Raw genomic sequence first — 16,457 nt, 5'->3', positions numbered from 1 at the left:
GGGGGGGGGGGTGTGCCTTTGAGATTCAAAGCTCCCTTGGTCAGATCTACTGCGGATCAGCACGGCTATGCTTTTTCTTGGGGGTTTCCCATACTCACTGTGCTGCTCCTAATGATTTGTGAGACTGCTTCAGACACCATGTAACGTTTCCTAACAGGCCAGGAATCAGCAGCGGAACGGCATTTATTAGAACGTGACAAACTGCCAAATGAACGGGCTCCAACTGTCCTGGTCCCACCCAACCGCTCCTTTAGAATCTCTGGGAATTGGCCTTAAAGTCCTAATATAACAGTTCCCCATAAAATATAGAAATAGACACCCTTGTGTGCATTGTTTCAGTAGGTAACCAGCATGAATTTTCTCCTTTCCTCTTACAGGGATACCGGCCCCAATGTGCTGTTGTTCCAGGGTTAGGATCCTGAGGTAGTAGAACAAATTTTAGAGTCCAGTGGCACCTTTAAGACCAACAAAGTTTTATTCAAGGTATGTGCACATGAAAGCTCATACCCAGAATAAACCTTTATTGGTCTTAAAGGTGCCACTGGACTCAAACATTGTTCTGCTGTTTCAGACCAACACAGCTGACTACCTGGATCGATCCTGAGGTAGTTGAGCGATCCTGAGATAGTTGAGTTGGTGCTTGGGGGGGGGGGGCAACAGTGGGAAGGGCTTCTAGTGTCCTGGCCCCACTGCTGGACCTGGTATTTTTGGCCACTGTGTGACAGAGTGTTGGACTGGATGGGCCATTGGCCTGATCCAACATTGGCTTCTCTTATGTTCTTATCCATCACTTTGGACTACAGGTGGAGGATACCATTATAGAATGCTCTCCTTAAAAGAAAACCTCCTTGCAAGAAGAAAACTAGCATAGCAGGGAGAAGGTAAGGCTACTTTTCTACTTGCAGAGAACCTTTTTTTAAGGATTCAAAAGAGGAGCATCTAAATATGCTTCCATGAAGCCATTCTTTATAATGACAAAAATGTGGGGAAGGAGATGGGTCATTCCAGACGGGCTGTCCTCACACAGCACAGGGAGGGAGGAGATTTGATTTTTGAGGTGGGAGAGAAGAGAAGGAATCCAGCCATCTGAACTATGTGCCCTGTCGCATAGATTCCAAGGTGCATTCTTACTCAGGCAACACCCCTTCACGTGCTGGCTGGATCCCTGCCAAACAGAGGCAGAGATGACTGAGCAGGCTGCCGGGTGTCCTGGGGTTGCCAGCTCCGAGTTGGGAAATACTTGAAGATTTTGGGGGTGGAGCCAGGGGAGGGACCTCCGGAGACCTCTGTCCTCTGGAGACCTCTGTCAATTGCAATAGCCAGAGGTCTCCAGGCCCCACCTGGAGGTTAGCATCCCTCCCAAACAGCCCAGCTTAGAGACCTCTGGTGGAAGCCACTTTGAAATCATACCCGGTTGGAGAGGTGGAGGGAAAAGTTATTAACACTTCACTTTTATGCTTATGCCAGTTTGGTGTCGTGGTTAAGTGCGTGGACTCTAATCCGGGAGAACCGGGTTTGATTCCCCACTCCTCTGTGTGCAGCTGCTGGTGTGACCTTGGATCAGTCACAAGTTCTTTCAGAGCTGTTCTCTCAAGGGCAGTTCTTGAGAGAGAGCTCTCAGCCCCACCTCCCTCACAGGGTGTCTGTTGTGGGGAGGGGAAGGGAAAGCCACTTTGAGACTCCTTTGGGTAGTGAAGGGTGAGGCATAAATCCAATCTCTTCTTCTTCTTCTTAAACTGTTTTCACACATTATATTGTTCTAAGGCCTGAGTCTGACCAGCACCTTGCAAGGTAGGCCTCTCTTATTAGCCCAGTGTGAAGGAGTGTAGCTCGCCTAAAGCCATTTAGTGAGTTCCTGGCAGAAGCAAGGTTTAAACTGGGAACTATCCAATTCATACAGCAAATCAATAGCTTAGCCGCGACTTGACACCAGGTCTCTACTGCTCAAAGCCCCCCTCGACACCTTGATGTTGCCCTAAAAAAAGGTGGATTGTCGTCAAAATTAATTCATTTATGCCAATGTGGTGTCGTGGTTAGAGCAGGGTTCCCCAATGTTTTTCAGCCTGGGGGCACCTTTGGACCTCTGGTACAGTGTGCTGGGTCCAGTCACAAAATGGCTGCTGCAGATTCTCTTCCATCGCATAGTCAGGATCCCGATGCTGCAGAGGCAGCTGCTGCCAAAGCGACACGTTTAAAAGTCTGCACAGCCAATCAAATCTCCATTGGCCAATCAGAAGCCTAACTGGGCAGAAGCCCTGCCTGGTCCTGCCCATTTTCTAAAAACATTTGGCGGGTACCAGGAAAGGTGGCGTCGGGCACCCAAGGGCACCCCACTGGGTCCCTGTGCTTTAGAGTGTCAGACCAGGATCTGGGAGACCCAGTTTCAAATCTCACTCTGCCTAACCTACCTCACAGGGTTGTTGGCAGTTAACATGGAACACAATGACGTAAGTTGCCTTCAGCCCCGACTGGGGAGAAAGACAGGATATAAATGAATGAAATAAATAATAATACATATTGGGTACCTTAGAGCAGCACAAGCAGAATCCAAGAGGGTTAGATCTCCTCAGAAGCCCCTGGGTCAAAGGCAGTCCGGATCTCCTCAGCATGCCACTGAGGCAACCTGCCTGCCGTCAGAGAGGCATGAACGTGCAATATTCCCGTCCAAGCAGAGGCAGCGGAACAAAGAAAATCAAAATCGTTATTGCCATCGTTCAAAGCAATCGATTCACTTTGCTATTGTAAGCCTGGTAAAAAAATGTTCTGTTTATTATTAGGACACTGTGGCTGGTTTTTTGTTACGCAGTGGGCCCGGCCTGCTCGGAAAACGGTGCCCTCCAGAGAGGTGATTTCCACACAGGCTGGGCAAGAGGTGGCTTGCTGGGCTGGGCGACAGGTCAGGAGAAGAGGGGGGTAAGCGCCAAGAATGGGAAGGAGGAGGTGCCGAACTGTTTTCTCCTGAGGACATGAGAGGATTTTCCTCTGGAAGAGTTCCAGAGAAGGCCTCCTGTCAGGTCATGAGAAAGGCAGTTGGAACCAATGTTACCTCCAAGCTGTGGAGTCTTGTGAGCAAAAATTCCACTTTGTGAACTACTGGCATTAAAGTTGTGAGCCATTTGGCCACTGCATAAATTAATTTGCTCTGGAGCCATCCTTCCTGAGCGAAGACAAAAATCTGTGAGCCGGAGGCTAAAAAACTGTGAGCTAGCTCATGCTAACTCAGCTTAGAGGGAGCACTGGTTGGAAGAAGAGGTGCCATCTTCTGGCATGGGCCTGTAGTTTTTAGAGGTCTCATACTCAGCCCACTGGACCCCAGGTGAATCTCTGTGGGGAGAGTTTACCATAAGCCACAGGCCACCCCAGAAAAAGCCTCATCTTGAATATGGCCACCTCCTTATTTCAGAGAACAATGGTGCCCAGTAGGGCTTCAGATTAAGATGGCGGTACCTGGGAGGGTTCCTATGGAATTCAAATGGTCCTTCAACATTCTGGTCCTTAGCACCGCACGACATTAAAGATCCTAATCAGCACTTTGAACTGAGCCTGGAAGTGAATCGGTATCCAATACAAATTCTTTCACGTGGCTAAATCTATGCCATATGATTTATTTATTGCCATCAAATCACAGCCCAGTTATGGCGACCCTGCAGGGTTTTTGAAGCAAGAGACGCTCAGAAGTGGTTAGCCGTTGCCAGCTTCCGCATCACAACCCTGGTATTCCTTGGAGGTCTCCCGTCCAAATACTAACCAGGGCCAACCCTGCTTCGCTTCCCAGATCTGACAAGAACGGGCTATCCTTACCAGGGCGTACAATTCGCTGCTGCGTTTTGAACTAGTCGAAGCTTCTGAACCATCACCAACAGCAGCCCCATGTACAGCACACAGCAGTAGTCTAGCCTGCAGGTAACTATAAAAAGGACGCTCAGTTGTGGATGTGTCTGATGGTGAAAGGAAAGTCCGATGCTGCAAAGAACAATACTGCATAGGAACCTGGAATGTAAGATCTATGAATCAAGGTAAGCTTGACGTGGTCAAAAATGAGATGGCAAGACTGAACATCGATATCTTAGGAATCAGTGAACTAAAGTGAACAGGAATGGGCGAATTTAACTCAGAAGACCATTATATCTACTACTGTGGCCAGGAATCTCGTAGAAAAAATGGTGTGGCCTTTATAGTCAACAAGAGAGTGCAAAAGTCAGTACTGGGATACAATCTCAAAAATGACAGAATGATTTTGGTCCAATTCCAAGGCAAACCATTCAGAATCACAGTAATCCAAGTCTATGCCCCAACCACTGATGCAGAAGAGGCTGAAGTGGACCGGTTCTATGAAGACCTACAACACCTCATAGAACTAACACCAAAAATGATGTCCTCATCATCATAGGGGACTGGAATGCTAAAGTAGGAAGTCAAAAGGCAACCGGAATGACAGACAAGTTTGGCCTTGGAAAGCAAAATGAAGCAGGGCAAAGGTTAACAGAGTTTTGTCAAGAGAACACACTGGTCATAGCGAACACCCTTTTCCAACAACCTAAGAGGCGACTCTACACATGGACATCACCAGATGGGCAACACCGAAATCAGACTGACTATATAATTTGCAGTCAAAGATGGAGAAGCTCTATCCAGTCAGTAAAAACAAGACCTGGAGCTGACTGTGGTTCAGATCATGAGCTACTCATTGCAAAATTCAGACTTAAACTGAAGAAAATTGGGAAAACCACGAGGCCATTCAGGTTTGACCTAGATCGCATCCCTGATGAATATACAGTAGAGGTGAAGAATAGATTCAAGGGTCTGGATTTGATAGATAGAGTGCCTGAAGAACTATGGACGGAGGTTCGTGACATCGTACAGGAGGCAGCAATCACCACCATCCCAAAGAAAAAGAAATGTAAGAAAGCAAAGTGGCTTTCTGATGAGGCTTTACAAATAGCAGAGGAAAGAAGGAAAGCGAAAGGCAAAGGCGAAAAGGAAAGATTTACCCAACTGAACGCAGATTTCCAGAGAACAGCAAGGAGAGATAAGGAGGCCTTCCTGAATGAACAGTGCAAAGTAATAGAAGAAAACAATAGAATGGGAAGGACTAGAGATCTCTTCAAGAAAATTGGAGAAATCAAGGGAGCGTTCCATGCAAAGCTGGCCATGATAAAGGACAAAAACGGTAGGGACCTAACAGAAGCAGAAGAGATTAGGAAAAGATGGCAAGAATACACAGAAGAACTATACAAGAAAGACCTCGATGTCCTTGACAACCACGACGGTATAATCACTGACCTCGAGCCAGACATCCTGGAATGTGAAGTTAAATGGGCCTTAGAAAGCATTACTAACAACAAAGCTAGTGGAGGTGATGGTATTCCAGCTGAGCTATTCAAAGTCTTAGAAGATGATGCTGTTAAAGTTCTGCACTCCATTTGCCAGCAAATTTGGAAAACGCAACAGTGGCCACAGGATTGGAAAAGATCAGTATACATTCCAATCCCAAAGAAGGGCAATGCCAAGGAATGTTCAAACTATCGCACAATTGCACTCATATCACACGCTAGCAAGGTCATGCTCAAGATCCTACAAGCTAGGCTTCAACAGTACGTGGATAGAGAACTACCAGAAGTACAAGCTGGGTTTCGAAGAGGTAGAGGAACTAGAGATCAAATTGCCAACATTCGCTGGATTATGGAGAAAGCAAGAGAGTACCAGAAAAATATCTACTTCTGCTTCATTGACTATGCTAAAGCTTTTGACTGTGTGGATCACAACAAACTATGGCAGGTCCTTAAAGAGATGGGAGTACCAGACCACCTCACATGTCTCTTGAGAAACCTGTATAAGGGCCAAGAAGCGACAGTTAGAACCGGATATGGAACAACTGATTGGTTCAGCATAGGAAAAGGAGTACGACAAGGATGTATATTGTCGCCTTGCTTATTTAATATATATGCAGAGTACATCATGCGAAATGCTGGCCTGGATGAATCACAAGCGGGAATTAAGATTGCTGGGGAAAAGATCAACAACCTCAGATATGCAGACGATACCACTCTAATGGCAGAAAGTGAAGAGGACCTTAAGAGTCTCTTGCTCAGGGTAAAAGAGGAGAGCGCAAAAGTGGGCTTGAAGCTCAACATCAAAAAAACTAAGATCATGGCATCCGGCCCCATCACTCCTTGGCAAATAGAAGGGGAAGTCGTGGAAGTAGTGACAGACTTCACATTCCTGGGATCCCAGATCACTGCAGACTGTGACAGCAGCCATGAAATTAAAAGACGCCTGCTCCTTGGGAGGAAAGCGATGGCGAACCTAAACAGCATGATAAAAAGTAGAGACATCACCCTGCCAACAAAAGTCCGCATGGTCAAAGCAATGGTATTCCCAGTAGTCATGTATGGCTGCAAGAGTTGAACTATAAGGAAGGCCGAGCGCCGAAGAACAGATTCTTTTGAACTATGGTGCTGGAGCCCCTTGAAGACCGAAGGGCATAACCAAGTACTCGAACTGGCCCAAGGGGGTGTTGAACGCCGTTTTACCCTCATCCCCCTCCCTGATGCGCACCCGGAAATATGCGTCCCTTAGATCGAGCTTCGAGAAGATCTTCCCTTTCGTGGCCTCAGCCACCAAATCTTTGATGAGGGGACTCTTGGGAGTCCCTTGGACTGCAAGAAGATCAAATCAGTCAGTCCTAAAAGAAATCAATCCTGACTGTTCCCTGGAAGGCCAGATAATGAAACTGACGCTCAAATACTTTGGCCACCAAATGAGAAGGGAGCACTCACTGGAGAAGACCCTGATGAGATGGTTGGACAGTGTCACCGATGCAACGAACATGAAGTTGAGCAAACTTCAGAGGACGGCGGAAGACAGGAAGGCGTGGCGGGAGCTGGTCCACGGGGTTGCGAAGAGTCGGACTCGACTGTGCGACTGAACAACAACATAAAATGGATAACTGTGGCCAGATCAGCTTTCTCAAGGAAGGGCTTCAGCTGGCAAACCAACCAAAGGTGGTCAGAGGAGTGGCGTGTCACAGAGGGGATCTGAGCCCCCATTTGTCAATAAAGATCTAACAGTGTCCCCCAACTGAGAACCTGTGAATTCTGATGGAGCGTCACCCCATCCAGAAGGCTGGCTCCTCATTCTCTGCTTTGCTACAGAATCTTTAATAAGCAACAAATGTGACATTTCTGCCAGTTTACAAAAACCGTCCTCTACTGTATGACAACCATACTAATTAAAAAAAACCAGAGGTGAATTATTATAACTCCGAACAACTTCAGGTGAGATCAGTATCAGTGGGAACAATTACGCTGGAGCCCTACGGGCCGCCAACGTTTCCAAACATTTTTTAAACAGGGGGAGAAAGCAAAGTGATGGCAATTGTTGTAAGCCAGAAGTCACGTTTTTGGAAGGCATTTGCACTTCATAGGCATCAGGCCAAATTCCCCGTTGGGAGATAGCTCCAGTTGTGGAAGACGGCTGGGAAGAGAAACTTGGCTGCGTTGCCAGATTTCGGGCACAAGGAGACCTCCCACATGCCCCTGCTTACCCATCACCCCGGAACGAGGAAAAAGAGGGGAAAGATCTGCCACCTACACACTGGCATCCTTGACTACATGGAACATTTGCAAATATTTGACCACAGTTAAATAACAGGCTGCCAACGGACCAGGATGCCGAACCTATTAACCACCGCCACCAGCACGATAGCAAGAATCCCTGACGTAATTGTTTCCTTGCGTGTTCGAAGCGCCCCACGTACTTTAGCTTAGTCATCTTTACAAGTGCCTCGTAAGGGAGACTAGTACTACCTCCAAACGAATGCTCATGAAAGCTGCCTTGACCAACATCAGACCCTTGGTCTCCCAAGGTCAACATGATCTTCTCTGACTGGCACCAAATCTCCAGGGGTCTCAGGTGAAGATCTTTCACATCACCTACTCCCTGAGAGCCAGTTTGGTGTAGTGGTTAAGTGCGTAGACTCTAATCTGGGAGAACCGGGTTTGATTCCCCACCACTCGCAGCTGCTGGATGACCTTGGTCCTCCCCGCCACCAGACGCCGTCTCCGAGAGTCGTCCCCACCTTCACCGGGGAACGGAGGCCTCAGAAATGGGGTTGGGCTGCCAGGTTCCGTCACCGTGGCCAGTCCTAACAAACCCCCTGCACAAGTCTCTAAGGAAACGTTTGCCGGGTCATTTCTCTCTCCGACCGCGGACTCGCACGTTCCTTTCTTTCGACCTGGCAGTCCTCTTCCTCCCCGGCCTCCTTGCACGCTCCCCTTTTATACCCTTCTCCCCCCAGTCCCTCATCCCACTGGACACCCAGGTGTCCATCACTCAGGGTCCCGCCTCCATATAAAGGCTCAGACGCTGAGCCAGGGCGGGGCCCTTCATCCCCGTCCGGCACCGGGGAAACACAGGATCGCCAGGCCGTTCCGGAGTGGCCTCCGTCGTCATCGTCTGCAGTCCCCCGAGGCCGGCCCTCCGGCCGCGAGCCCGGCGACCAAGGGGTTGCGCCGCAGCTCGGCACCCCTCCTGCTCTTCCCCACCCCCCTCCTGGCGTGGCGTTGCCTGGCCCTAAGGCCGAGGGCTCTCGGACGCTGTGAGTGGGGTTTGCAAGACACCGGCGGCGGGTGGGGGTTCTTGGAAGAGGCCCGGGACGTCAGGACCGGGACATGTGGTTAATAAGTTTGGCATACTTTGTATTACAGACCAAGACCGAGAGAACAAGAGCTTCCCAGAGGCCAACAAGCAAAGTGAAATCGGAACTGTGGATCTCCTGGCTCACAAGAAGTTCTTAGACACTAGAATAACTAGCTGTTGTACAACAGCCGACTCAGGAAAAGAGTCTAAGGTTCTAGAAGAGTTTTTCAAGAACGGGGTCACTGTGCGTATTTCAGGGCTAAGGACAGATTCAGGCAGGCCGCCGTTTTGGTCTGAAGCAACAGAACAAAATCTGAGTATACAAAAGCTTATACCTTGAATAAAACTTTCTTGGTCTTAAAGGTGCCCTTGGACTCAGGTCTTGTTCAGGGTTAAGGACTTTGAGACTGCCAACTTTTCAACCGATTACTGACTGATTACTGCAGTCAGGCATGATGGCACCTTCCCACTTGTAGTAAAGAAATACAGAATTAAATATGCTGATTAAAATAAACTTAGGTCTTCACTTCCTTTCAGCAACCACTAAGCTTACGTTTGTGCCTGGAAGAAGGCAAACATGTTTCTTTGAGTTAATTTGGCCCTGACAAAGTGCATTGCCTGTTTCTTTCTTCCAGTACCAGTAGGTGGAGCTAAACTTAATAGAAAGCAAAGAAATGCTTGGGATAAAAACAACAATAATTTGGTCAAGGGCCTTTAAAAGGATAAAAATAGAGCCTGTTCACCCCCCCCCCAAGGCCATTGGTTAAGTCCACTTTGTTTAATCAGCCAGCAAAAACCAGAGTGTAACTCAATATTAAGCCAGCTTTGCAGTTTTACAAAAGGCAAGTCTGCAAATCCAAAAAACTGAATCCAGGCAGCATCAGATGCAGCCTGTTTTTCACACGCTTTGGCAAGCATTTCCTGAACTTTAACAAATACTTCTATTTGGCAAAAACAACAGTAACACTGTAAAACATTTGCCTTAAATATGCTATATGAAGCAATGCATTTTTTCTTTGGAGGCTTGAAATTAGCAAAACCTTCACTCTGAATTTTCTCTCTCTCTCTCTCTCTCTCTCTCTCTCTGGGCAGAGAACAGGCAGGAAGGGAGGAAGTCCGTTCAGTTGCTTCCCAAACCTACCTCAGCCCACCTTCATACAAGTGCTAATAAGTCTAGACAATAGGATGGTCAAGCCCCCCCCCCCCATTAGAGCAGGGAACAGAGACCTTGGAGGTGTTAAATAACAGAGAGACTTTTCTCCAGGAAAAGTTTCTCTTACCCAGCCTGACCTGGTCAGTGGTTGGGGGAAAGAGAGGTGATAAAATTCTTGGAAGCAAGGAGGAAGCTCTTTTTGTGCTGAGCCCATCAGAACATACAGAACTCTTAGCTGAAGTCTGGAAGAGGCAGCCATTAGCCATGTGGTGGCCTGGACACATGAAGGAAGCTTCAAGGTAATGGTAACTCTGTGGAGATCTGTAATTTCCTACGCTAAGGAGCCTGCCCCATATTGTAACATCTGATAGGGCATATATATAGAGAGAGGGACAGAGGAATTGTGTTTTACCCATTTCTTTTGAATCCCTTGCTCATTCTGGTGCTGTGCTTAAAAGTATGCTTGTGAACATTTTATTTGTAATAAATACTTAATAACTTTTGATGCTGGTAGTGGTTCTCTGTACCACACAGAACTCCACCATCTTGGACACACTATTTGAAAAGGAGCGCCAGAGGAAGGAAGGCAGTTGGCAAGTGGCTATTCCTCCACAAGGCAGTAAACAGTCACTGTGGTGACCAGGTACTGGACAGCTGGAGACACAGAGGCAAAGCCTCAGATCTTGGAGGGAAAGCTGGGAGTCCTGACCCTCTTGGTGGGCAATTCCTTACAAAGGTCAAGTGGTAGTAGTGGTTACCTGAGAGAGAAGGAAAAGCCTCTCCAGGTGTTGGGAAAACCTTGGAGGGCAAGTTGGAACAGGGTCTGCAGGCCGGAGCAGGCCCATTCCGCTACATGCTCCAAAAAATTCCTGGAGGCCAGGGTCCGATATACCTGAGGGACCGCCTTTCCCCGTACATACCCCCAAGGGCACTACGGTCGGGGACGCAACATCTGTTGGTGACGCCAGGCCCCAAGGAGGCCAGGCTGGCTGTTACTAGGGCCAAAGCCTTTTCGGTGGCGGCTCCTACCTGGTGGAACACGCTTCCGGAGAAGATCAGGGCCCTGCGGGACCTTGCACTGTTCCGCAGGGCCTGCAAGACGGAGCTCTTCCGCCAGGCTTTCAAGTAGGAGCTGCCGCTACCAACAACAACAATGAACTTGGAAACAGCAAGGTATTGGAATGGTCCGTGATGATCAAACTGCGGCACTATGGCGTGCGGACACCACTGAGTTTAAGATCTGACTAAGTATCCTCCGGACACCATCTCTAAATGGAAGATCATCATTTGTAACCATCTTGACGCACTTTATTTGTATATATTGTAATTGCGTGTTTTATCTTGTTTTATATATCGATATGCGTGCCTTGTGGTTAGCCGCCCTGAGCCCGCTTGGTGGGGAGGGCGGCCTATAAATTGAATGATAAATATATTTTTTTTAAAGAATGCTGAAGAACTCTCTGTCCTATTGATACAACAGTGGCAGAATACACCATGATCAGTTGCCTGTAATTCTTTGTACACAAGTTCCAAAATGAGGCCCTCGATCAGTGCCGATGTTTAAGACCAGCATGATGCAAAGCCAACTTAGGCTTGTTTTGCCAGAATGTTACCAGACATCACCTGACAATCAATGCTCCCTCTGAGCTGTGGAGTCTTGTGAGCAAAAATTCTATTTTGTGACCTACCGGCATTAAAGTTGTGAGCGAGCCATTTGGCCAATGCATAAATTAGTTTGCTCTGGAGCCCTCCTTCCTGAGCTAAGACAAAAAACGGTGAGCTGGAGGCTAAAAAACTGAGCTAGCTCACATTAACTTAGCTCAGAGGAAACACTGCTGACAATCAGGCTGCCTCTGAGCATGTGCATACTGGAGCCTTAGTTACTTGTCATTTAAGGCGAAAGGCATCCCTGGACTCATCCACATCTAATTTTACACATGAAGACACAAGAGCTGGCAGCAGTGCTGAATTAAGGTCGCTGAGGCAAGGTCATTATTACCCGTGACTGATCTCAGCTTATCAGGATTAAGTATTTTAAATTATAAAACAACTCATTTTAGATATAGTAGAAGTAGAACTACCATTGGTACCAGAAAGTATACTTATTAAACATGTTACCTGACAGCATAAACTATAATGATGCACGTTTGATACTTTACATCCTCACAAGCGCTAGAATAGCCATAGCAAAATGTTGGAAATCTGATAAAGTGCCAAACAGGGAGGAATTAATTATAAAAATCATGGATATAAAAGAAATGGATAAATTAAATATGTTACTGGCAGGAAAACCTGACAGTGTGTTCAAGAAAAGATGGCAGAAAATAGACAGGTGGTTAGAAATGTATGGATAAGAAGCTCCAAAAATTGTTGTAAAATCAAACATATGTATTTTGTAATATTTGTTGTAAAAAACCAAAATAAAATATTTTTAAAAAGGGATTAAGTATTTCTCTTTCTTTACTTGCTTTATGCTTTATTGCCTTACAGGTGACACCACAATACAGATCAGAGCCAGGAGCTCTGTAGAAATAAACCAGCACACCCCAGAGATTTTGTTGCCACGATCTCCATACTGCCAATAGACGCCACTATCAGCATCTTAGTACCTGCATATAAGGAGCTGCGGTGGCTCAAGTGGTTAAGATGCTGAACTGCAGGCTGTGGAAGGTCGGTAGTTCAGCAGTTCGGGACCCAAGTGTGCCGCAGGACGGAGTAAGCTCCCGTCTCTAGCTCCAGCTCCTGCCAACCTAGCAGTTCGAAAGCAAGAAATTGCAAGTAGATAAATAGGTACCACTTCAGTGGGAAGGTAACAGCGTTCCATGCGCCTTGGTGTTTAGTCATGCCGGCCACATGACCACGGAAATGTCTTCGGACAGCGCTGGCTCTTCGGCTTTGAAATGGAGATGAGCACCACAACCTTAGAGTCGGATTCGACTGGCTTTCGAGCAAGGGGACCTTTGCCTTTACCTGCACTATAGAACAAAGGAAAGAAGAAAATGGGTCCCAAACCACTTGAACATAGAGCAGGGGTCCCCAACATGGCGCCCACTGTCCCCACTGGTACCTTTCTTGGTGCCCACCAAGTGTTTTTAGAAAGTGGATGGGGACAGGTAATGCTTTTCCTCAGCAAGGGTTCTGATTGCCTGTACACATTTTTAAAATGTTGCTTTGGCAGCTGTTGCTACCACAGTATAAGGTGCTTCACTATATGACTGAAGGTTAAGCTGTGGCAGCCATTGCATCATCTTTCACCTGGTATAAAGCTCCAGCACTTCAGTCTATCAGCACTGCTCTTTGCTAAAGGGACAATTTTACTGAGGATGCTTTGGCTAAACAATCATTGGAAGGCGCTTTGTGGACCAGAAGTAACAAAACAATTGTATTTATTAATTACTTTTATTGTAGATTGCCTTGGTTTATACATTTTTTTCCTTTCTAGATTATTATCAGTGAAATATCATTTGGCACGTGACATGACTGCATCTTTGGAGGCCTCGTTTATACTTTTATTCTGTGCCTAGTGGTTTCACTTTGGAAGTAAGTCGATATGTTTTTTAGTAGAACTTGTGGCTCTTAAAAGACAAAACGGAGCATTGATTAAAAATGAGACAAAAAGCAAACTGGGACAGCAAGCCAGGACTTCTTGTATAACATGTGGACCTGCACAGACTAAGCCAGGGGTCCTCAGCCTTTTTGAGCCCACAAGCACCTTTGGCATTCTGATGTGGGTGGTGGGCACATCCCGAAAATGACCACCACAGGAGACACAGACATATGCCTGGAGGAAGTCCAAGGGCAGGGGAGAAGAGGGATAATTTTTAAAAATACAATGGGAATGAGGGAACAAGAATAAAACCAACCCTGTGGTGGAAGGTGCTGTTGAAACAGTGTCCTCTTAATCTGCCCAGCTAATCAGATTCCCCCTGGGCAAGGGCTCCACCAGGCCCCACCCACTTTCCAAAAACACTTCACTGGTGCCAGGAAAATTGCACCACCTTGGGAACACCTGGGCAGCCGGGCTACCATCTTCCTCTTTTGTGGTGCTCCACAGAACAAAGACGTGCATGAAAAGGAAACACAAACCTCCTCTCTTCCTGTTCTCTCAAAGAACCCGAGACAGCTTCCCCCTGTCCATTCCTGTCCGCACAACAGCCCTGTGAAGCAGGTCAGGCTGAGAGAAGGAGTGACCCAAGAGGCAAACAAATCGAAACTGAACTCCACAATCTGACTGCCAAACAGGTCACCTGGGCCCACAAGCAGAGCAACTGGGGAGGGGAAATTTGGATTTGCGAAGAAGAGGGGTTAACTCTGCTACCAAATGGAAATGCACCCCCTCCCCCCACCCCCTTTAAAGTCCCAGCAGGCGAAAGGAGGCTGAACTGAGTGTCCTTCCAAGTCACAGACTCCAAACCTCCCCTGCAACTTGGCACAGCCGGAATGTGAACTTGCGGTCCTGCTTCAAATCCGCTCTCATCAGGCTGGCTTACTTAGAGGCAGGCTCTGATTCTAAAGAACCATGCCCCCCTCCAGTGTTCCCTCTAAGCTGAGTGAGTGTGAGCTAACTCACAGGTTTTTAACCTCTGGCTCAGACATTTTTGTCTTAGCTCAGGAAGGAGGGCTCCAGAGCAAACTAGTTTATGCAGTAGCCAAATGGCTCGCTCACAACTTTAATGCCAGTAGCTCACAAAGTAGAATTTTTGCTCATGAGACTCCATGGCTTAGAGGGAACATTGCCCCCCTCCAAGTACTAACCAGGGCCGATCCTGCTTCGCTTCCGAGATCAGGTGTGTCCAGGGCAGTGTTCCCTCTAAGCTGAGTTAGTGTGAGCTAGCTCACAGTTTTTTAGCCTCCGGCTCACACATTTTTGTCTCAGCTCAGAAAGGAGGGCTCCAGAGCAAACTGATTTATGCAGTAGCCAAATCGCTCGCTCACAACTTTAATGCCAGCAGCTCACAAAGTTGAATTTTTTGCTCACAAAACCCCACAGCTTAGAGGGAACATTGGTCCAGGGTGGCATGGCCGTAGTAGGCAAAAGAACCGTGCCAGCCCCCCCTAGGAAGAGCAGAGCCCATTTTACGAACCTGATCCCGGGGACTGTTTGCTGCACACCCCTGGGTCTCCGGCTACCGTTAGCCATGACAGCGCGCCTCAGAGGAAGGGCTGCACGACGGCCCTTTCGCGAGAGACACAAAGGTAAAGGTAAAGGTTCCCCTGCTCGAAAGCCAGTCGAGTCCGACTCTAGGGTTGCGGTGCTCACCTCCGTTTCCAAGCCGAAGAGCCAGCGCTGTCCGAAGACGTTTCCGGGGTCATGTGGCCGGCATGACTAAACACCGAGGCGCACGGAACGCTGTTCCCTTCCCACCGAAGTGGTCCCTATTTATCTACTTGCAATTCCTTGCTTTCGAACTGCTAGGCTGGCAGGAGGAGAGACACAAAGAGACCGGCTAAAGGCAGGACTCTCCGTCCTCAAGCGCGGGGTTTGGAAAGGTGGCTCCACTTACGCAATCGCTCCACGTCTCTCTCCCGCCTGAGAATCCACCGTGGACCGACCCCCCCCAGCGTTAAGGTCCACTCTCTAGGCTGCGCATCCCCCACGCACCCCGCTGCTGCCGAATGACTTCCTGGGCGGAGACAGAGCGGGGCTACGGACCAATCCCGAGAAAGAAGGGGCGGGATTTCTAGGAGGAGGGAGCGCGTGCGTGCCACAGTTCCCCTTGCTAACAACCGGCTCAGTTCCAGGGCTCCCGGCAAGATTTCCCGGGTATGAATTTTCAAGGGTCAGAGCTTGAAATCTTAGGCCCCGAAAATCTTTGTTGGCCTCTAAGGTGGAAGAAGAAGAAGAAGAAGAAGAGGAGGAGGAGGAAGAGGAAGAATAGGAGGAAGAAGAAAAGGAGGAAGAGGAAGAAGAAGAGGAGGAAGAGGAGGAAGAGGAAGAATAGGAGGAAGAAGAAGAATAGGAGGAAGAAGAAGAGGAGGAAGAGGAAGAAGAAGAGGAGGAAGAAGAAGATGAAGAGGAAGAAAAAGAGGAGGAAGAAGAAGAGGAATAAAAAGAAGAGGAGGAGGAAGAAAAAGAAGAGGAGGAGGAGGAGATTGGATTTATACCCTTCCCTTCACTCACAGTCTCAGAGCAGCTTACAATCTCCTTCCCCTCCCCACAACAGACACCCTGTGAGCAGTGTTCCCTCTAAGCTGAGTTAGTGTGAGCTAGCTCACAACATCTTAGCCTCCAGCTCACAGATTTTTTGTCTTAGCTCAGGGAGGATGACTCCAGAGCAAGCTAATTTATGCAGCAGCCAAATCACTTGCTCACAACTTTAATGCCAGCAGCTCACAAAGTAGAAATTTTGCTCACAAGACTCCACAGCTTAGAGGGAACATTGCCTGTGAGGTAGGTGGGGCTGAGAGAGGAAGAAGAAGAGGAGGAGGAGGAGGAGATTGGATTTATACCCCACCCTTCACTCAGAGTCTTAGAGCATCTTACAATCTCCTTTCCCTTCCCCTCCCCACAACAGACACCCTGTCAGGTAGGTCCCCACAACAGACACCCTGTGAGGTAGGTGGGGCTGAGAGACCTCTTTCAAGAACTGCTCTTGAGAGAACAGCTCCGAGAGAACTTGTGACTGACCCAGTTCCAGGACCCTGCAAGCTCGCGAAAGCCAAA

General features: G+C 48.0%; 1 protein-coding gene across 1 annotated transcript in view; it reads right to left on the bottom strand.

The window, feature by feature from the left end:
• CCBL1 (cysteine conjugate-beta lyase, cytoplasmic) overlaps positions 1-15,086 on the bottom strand; it is a 51,970-nt gene extending 36,884 nt beyond the window's left edge. The window contains exons 1-2 of the mRNA XM_015417203.1: positions 15,054-15,086; positions 2,526-2,627 (exon numbers count right to left, since the gene is read on the bottom strand). Coding sequence (XP_015272689.1) covers positions 2,526-2,609 — 84 coding nt within the window. The 5' untranslated portion in view covers positions 2,610-2,627; positions 15,054-15,086. The remainder of the gene's footprint in view (positions 1-2,525; positions 2,628-15,053) is intronic.
• Between the last annotated feature and the right edge of the window lie 1,371 nt (positions 15,087-16,457).

Source organism: Gekko japonicus, unplaced genomic scaffold, assembly GCF_001447785.1.
Source record: "Gekko japonicus isolate JY-2015 unplaced genomic scaffold, Gekko_japonicus_V1.1 scaffold3465, whole genome shotgun sequence".
Lineage (NCBI taxonomy): Eukaryota > Metazoa > Chordata > Lepidosauria > Squamata > Gekkonidae > Gekko > Gekko japonicus.
The sequence above is the reverse complement of the archived record's forward strand: the minus strand, read 5'-3'. Positions and strand labels throughout refer to the sequence as shown.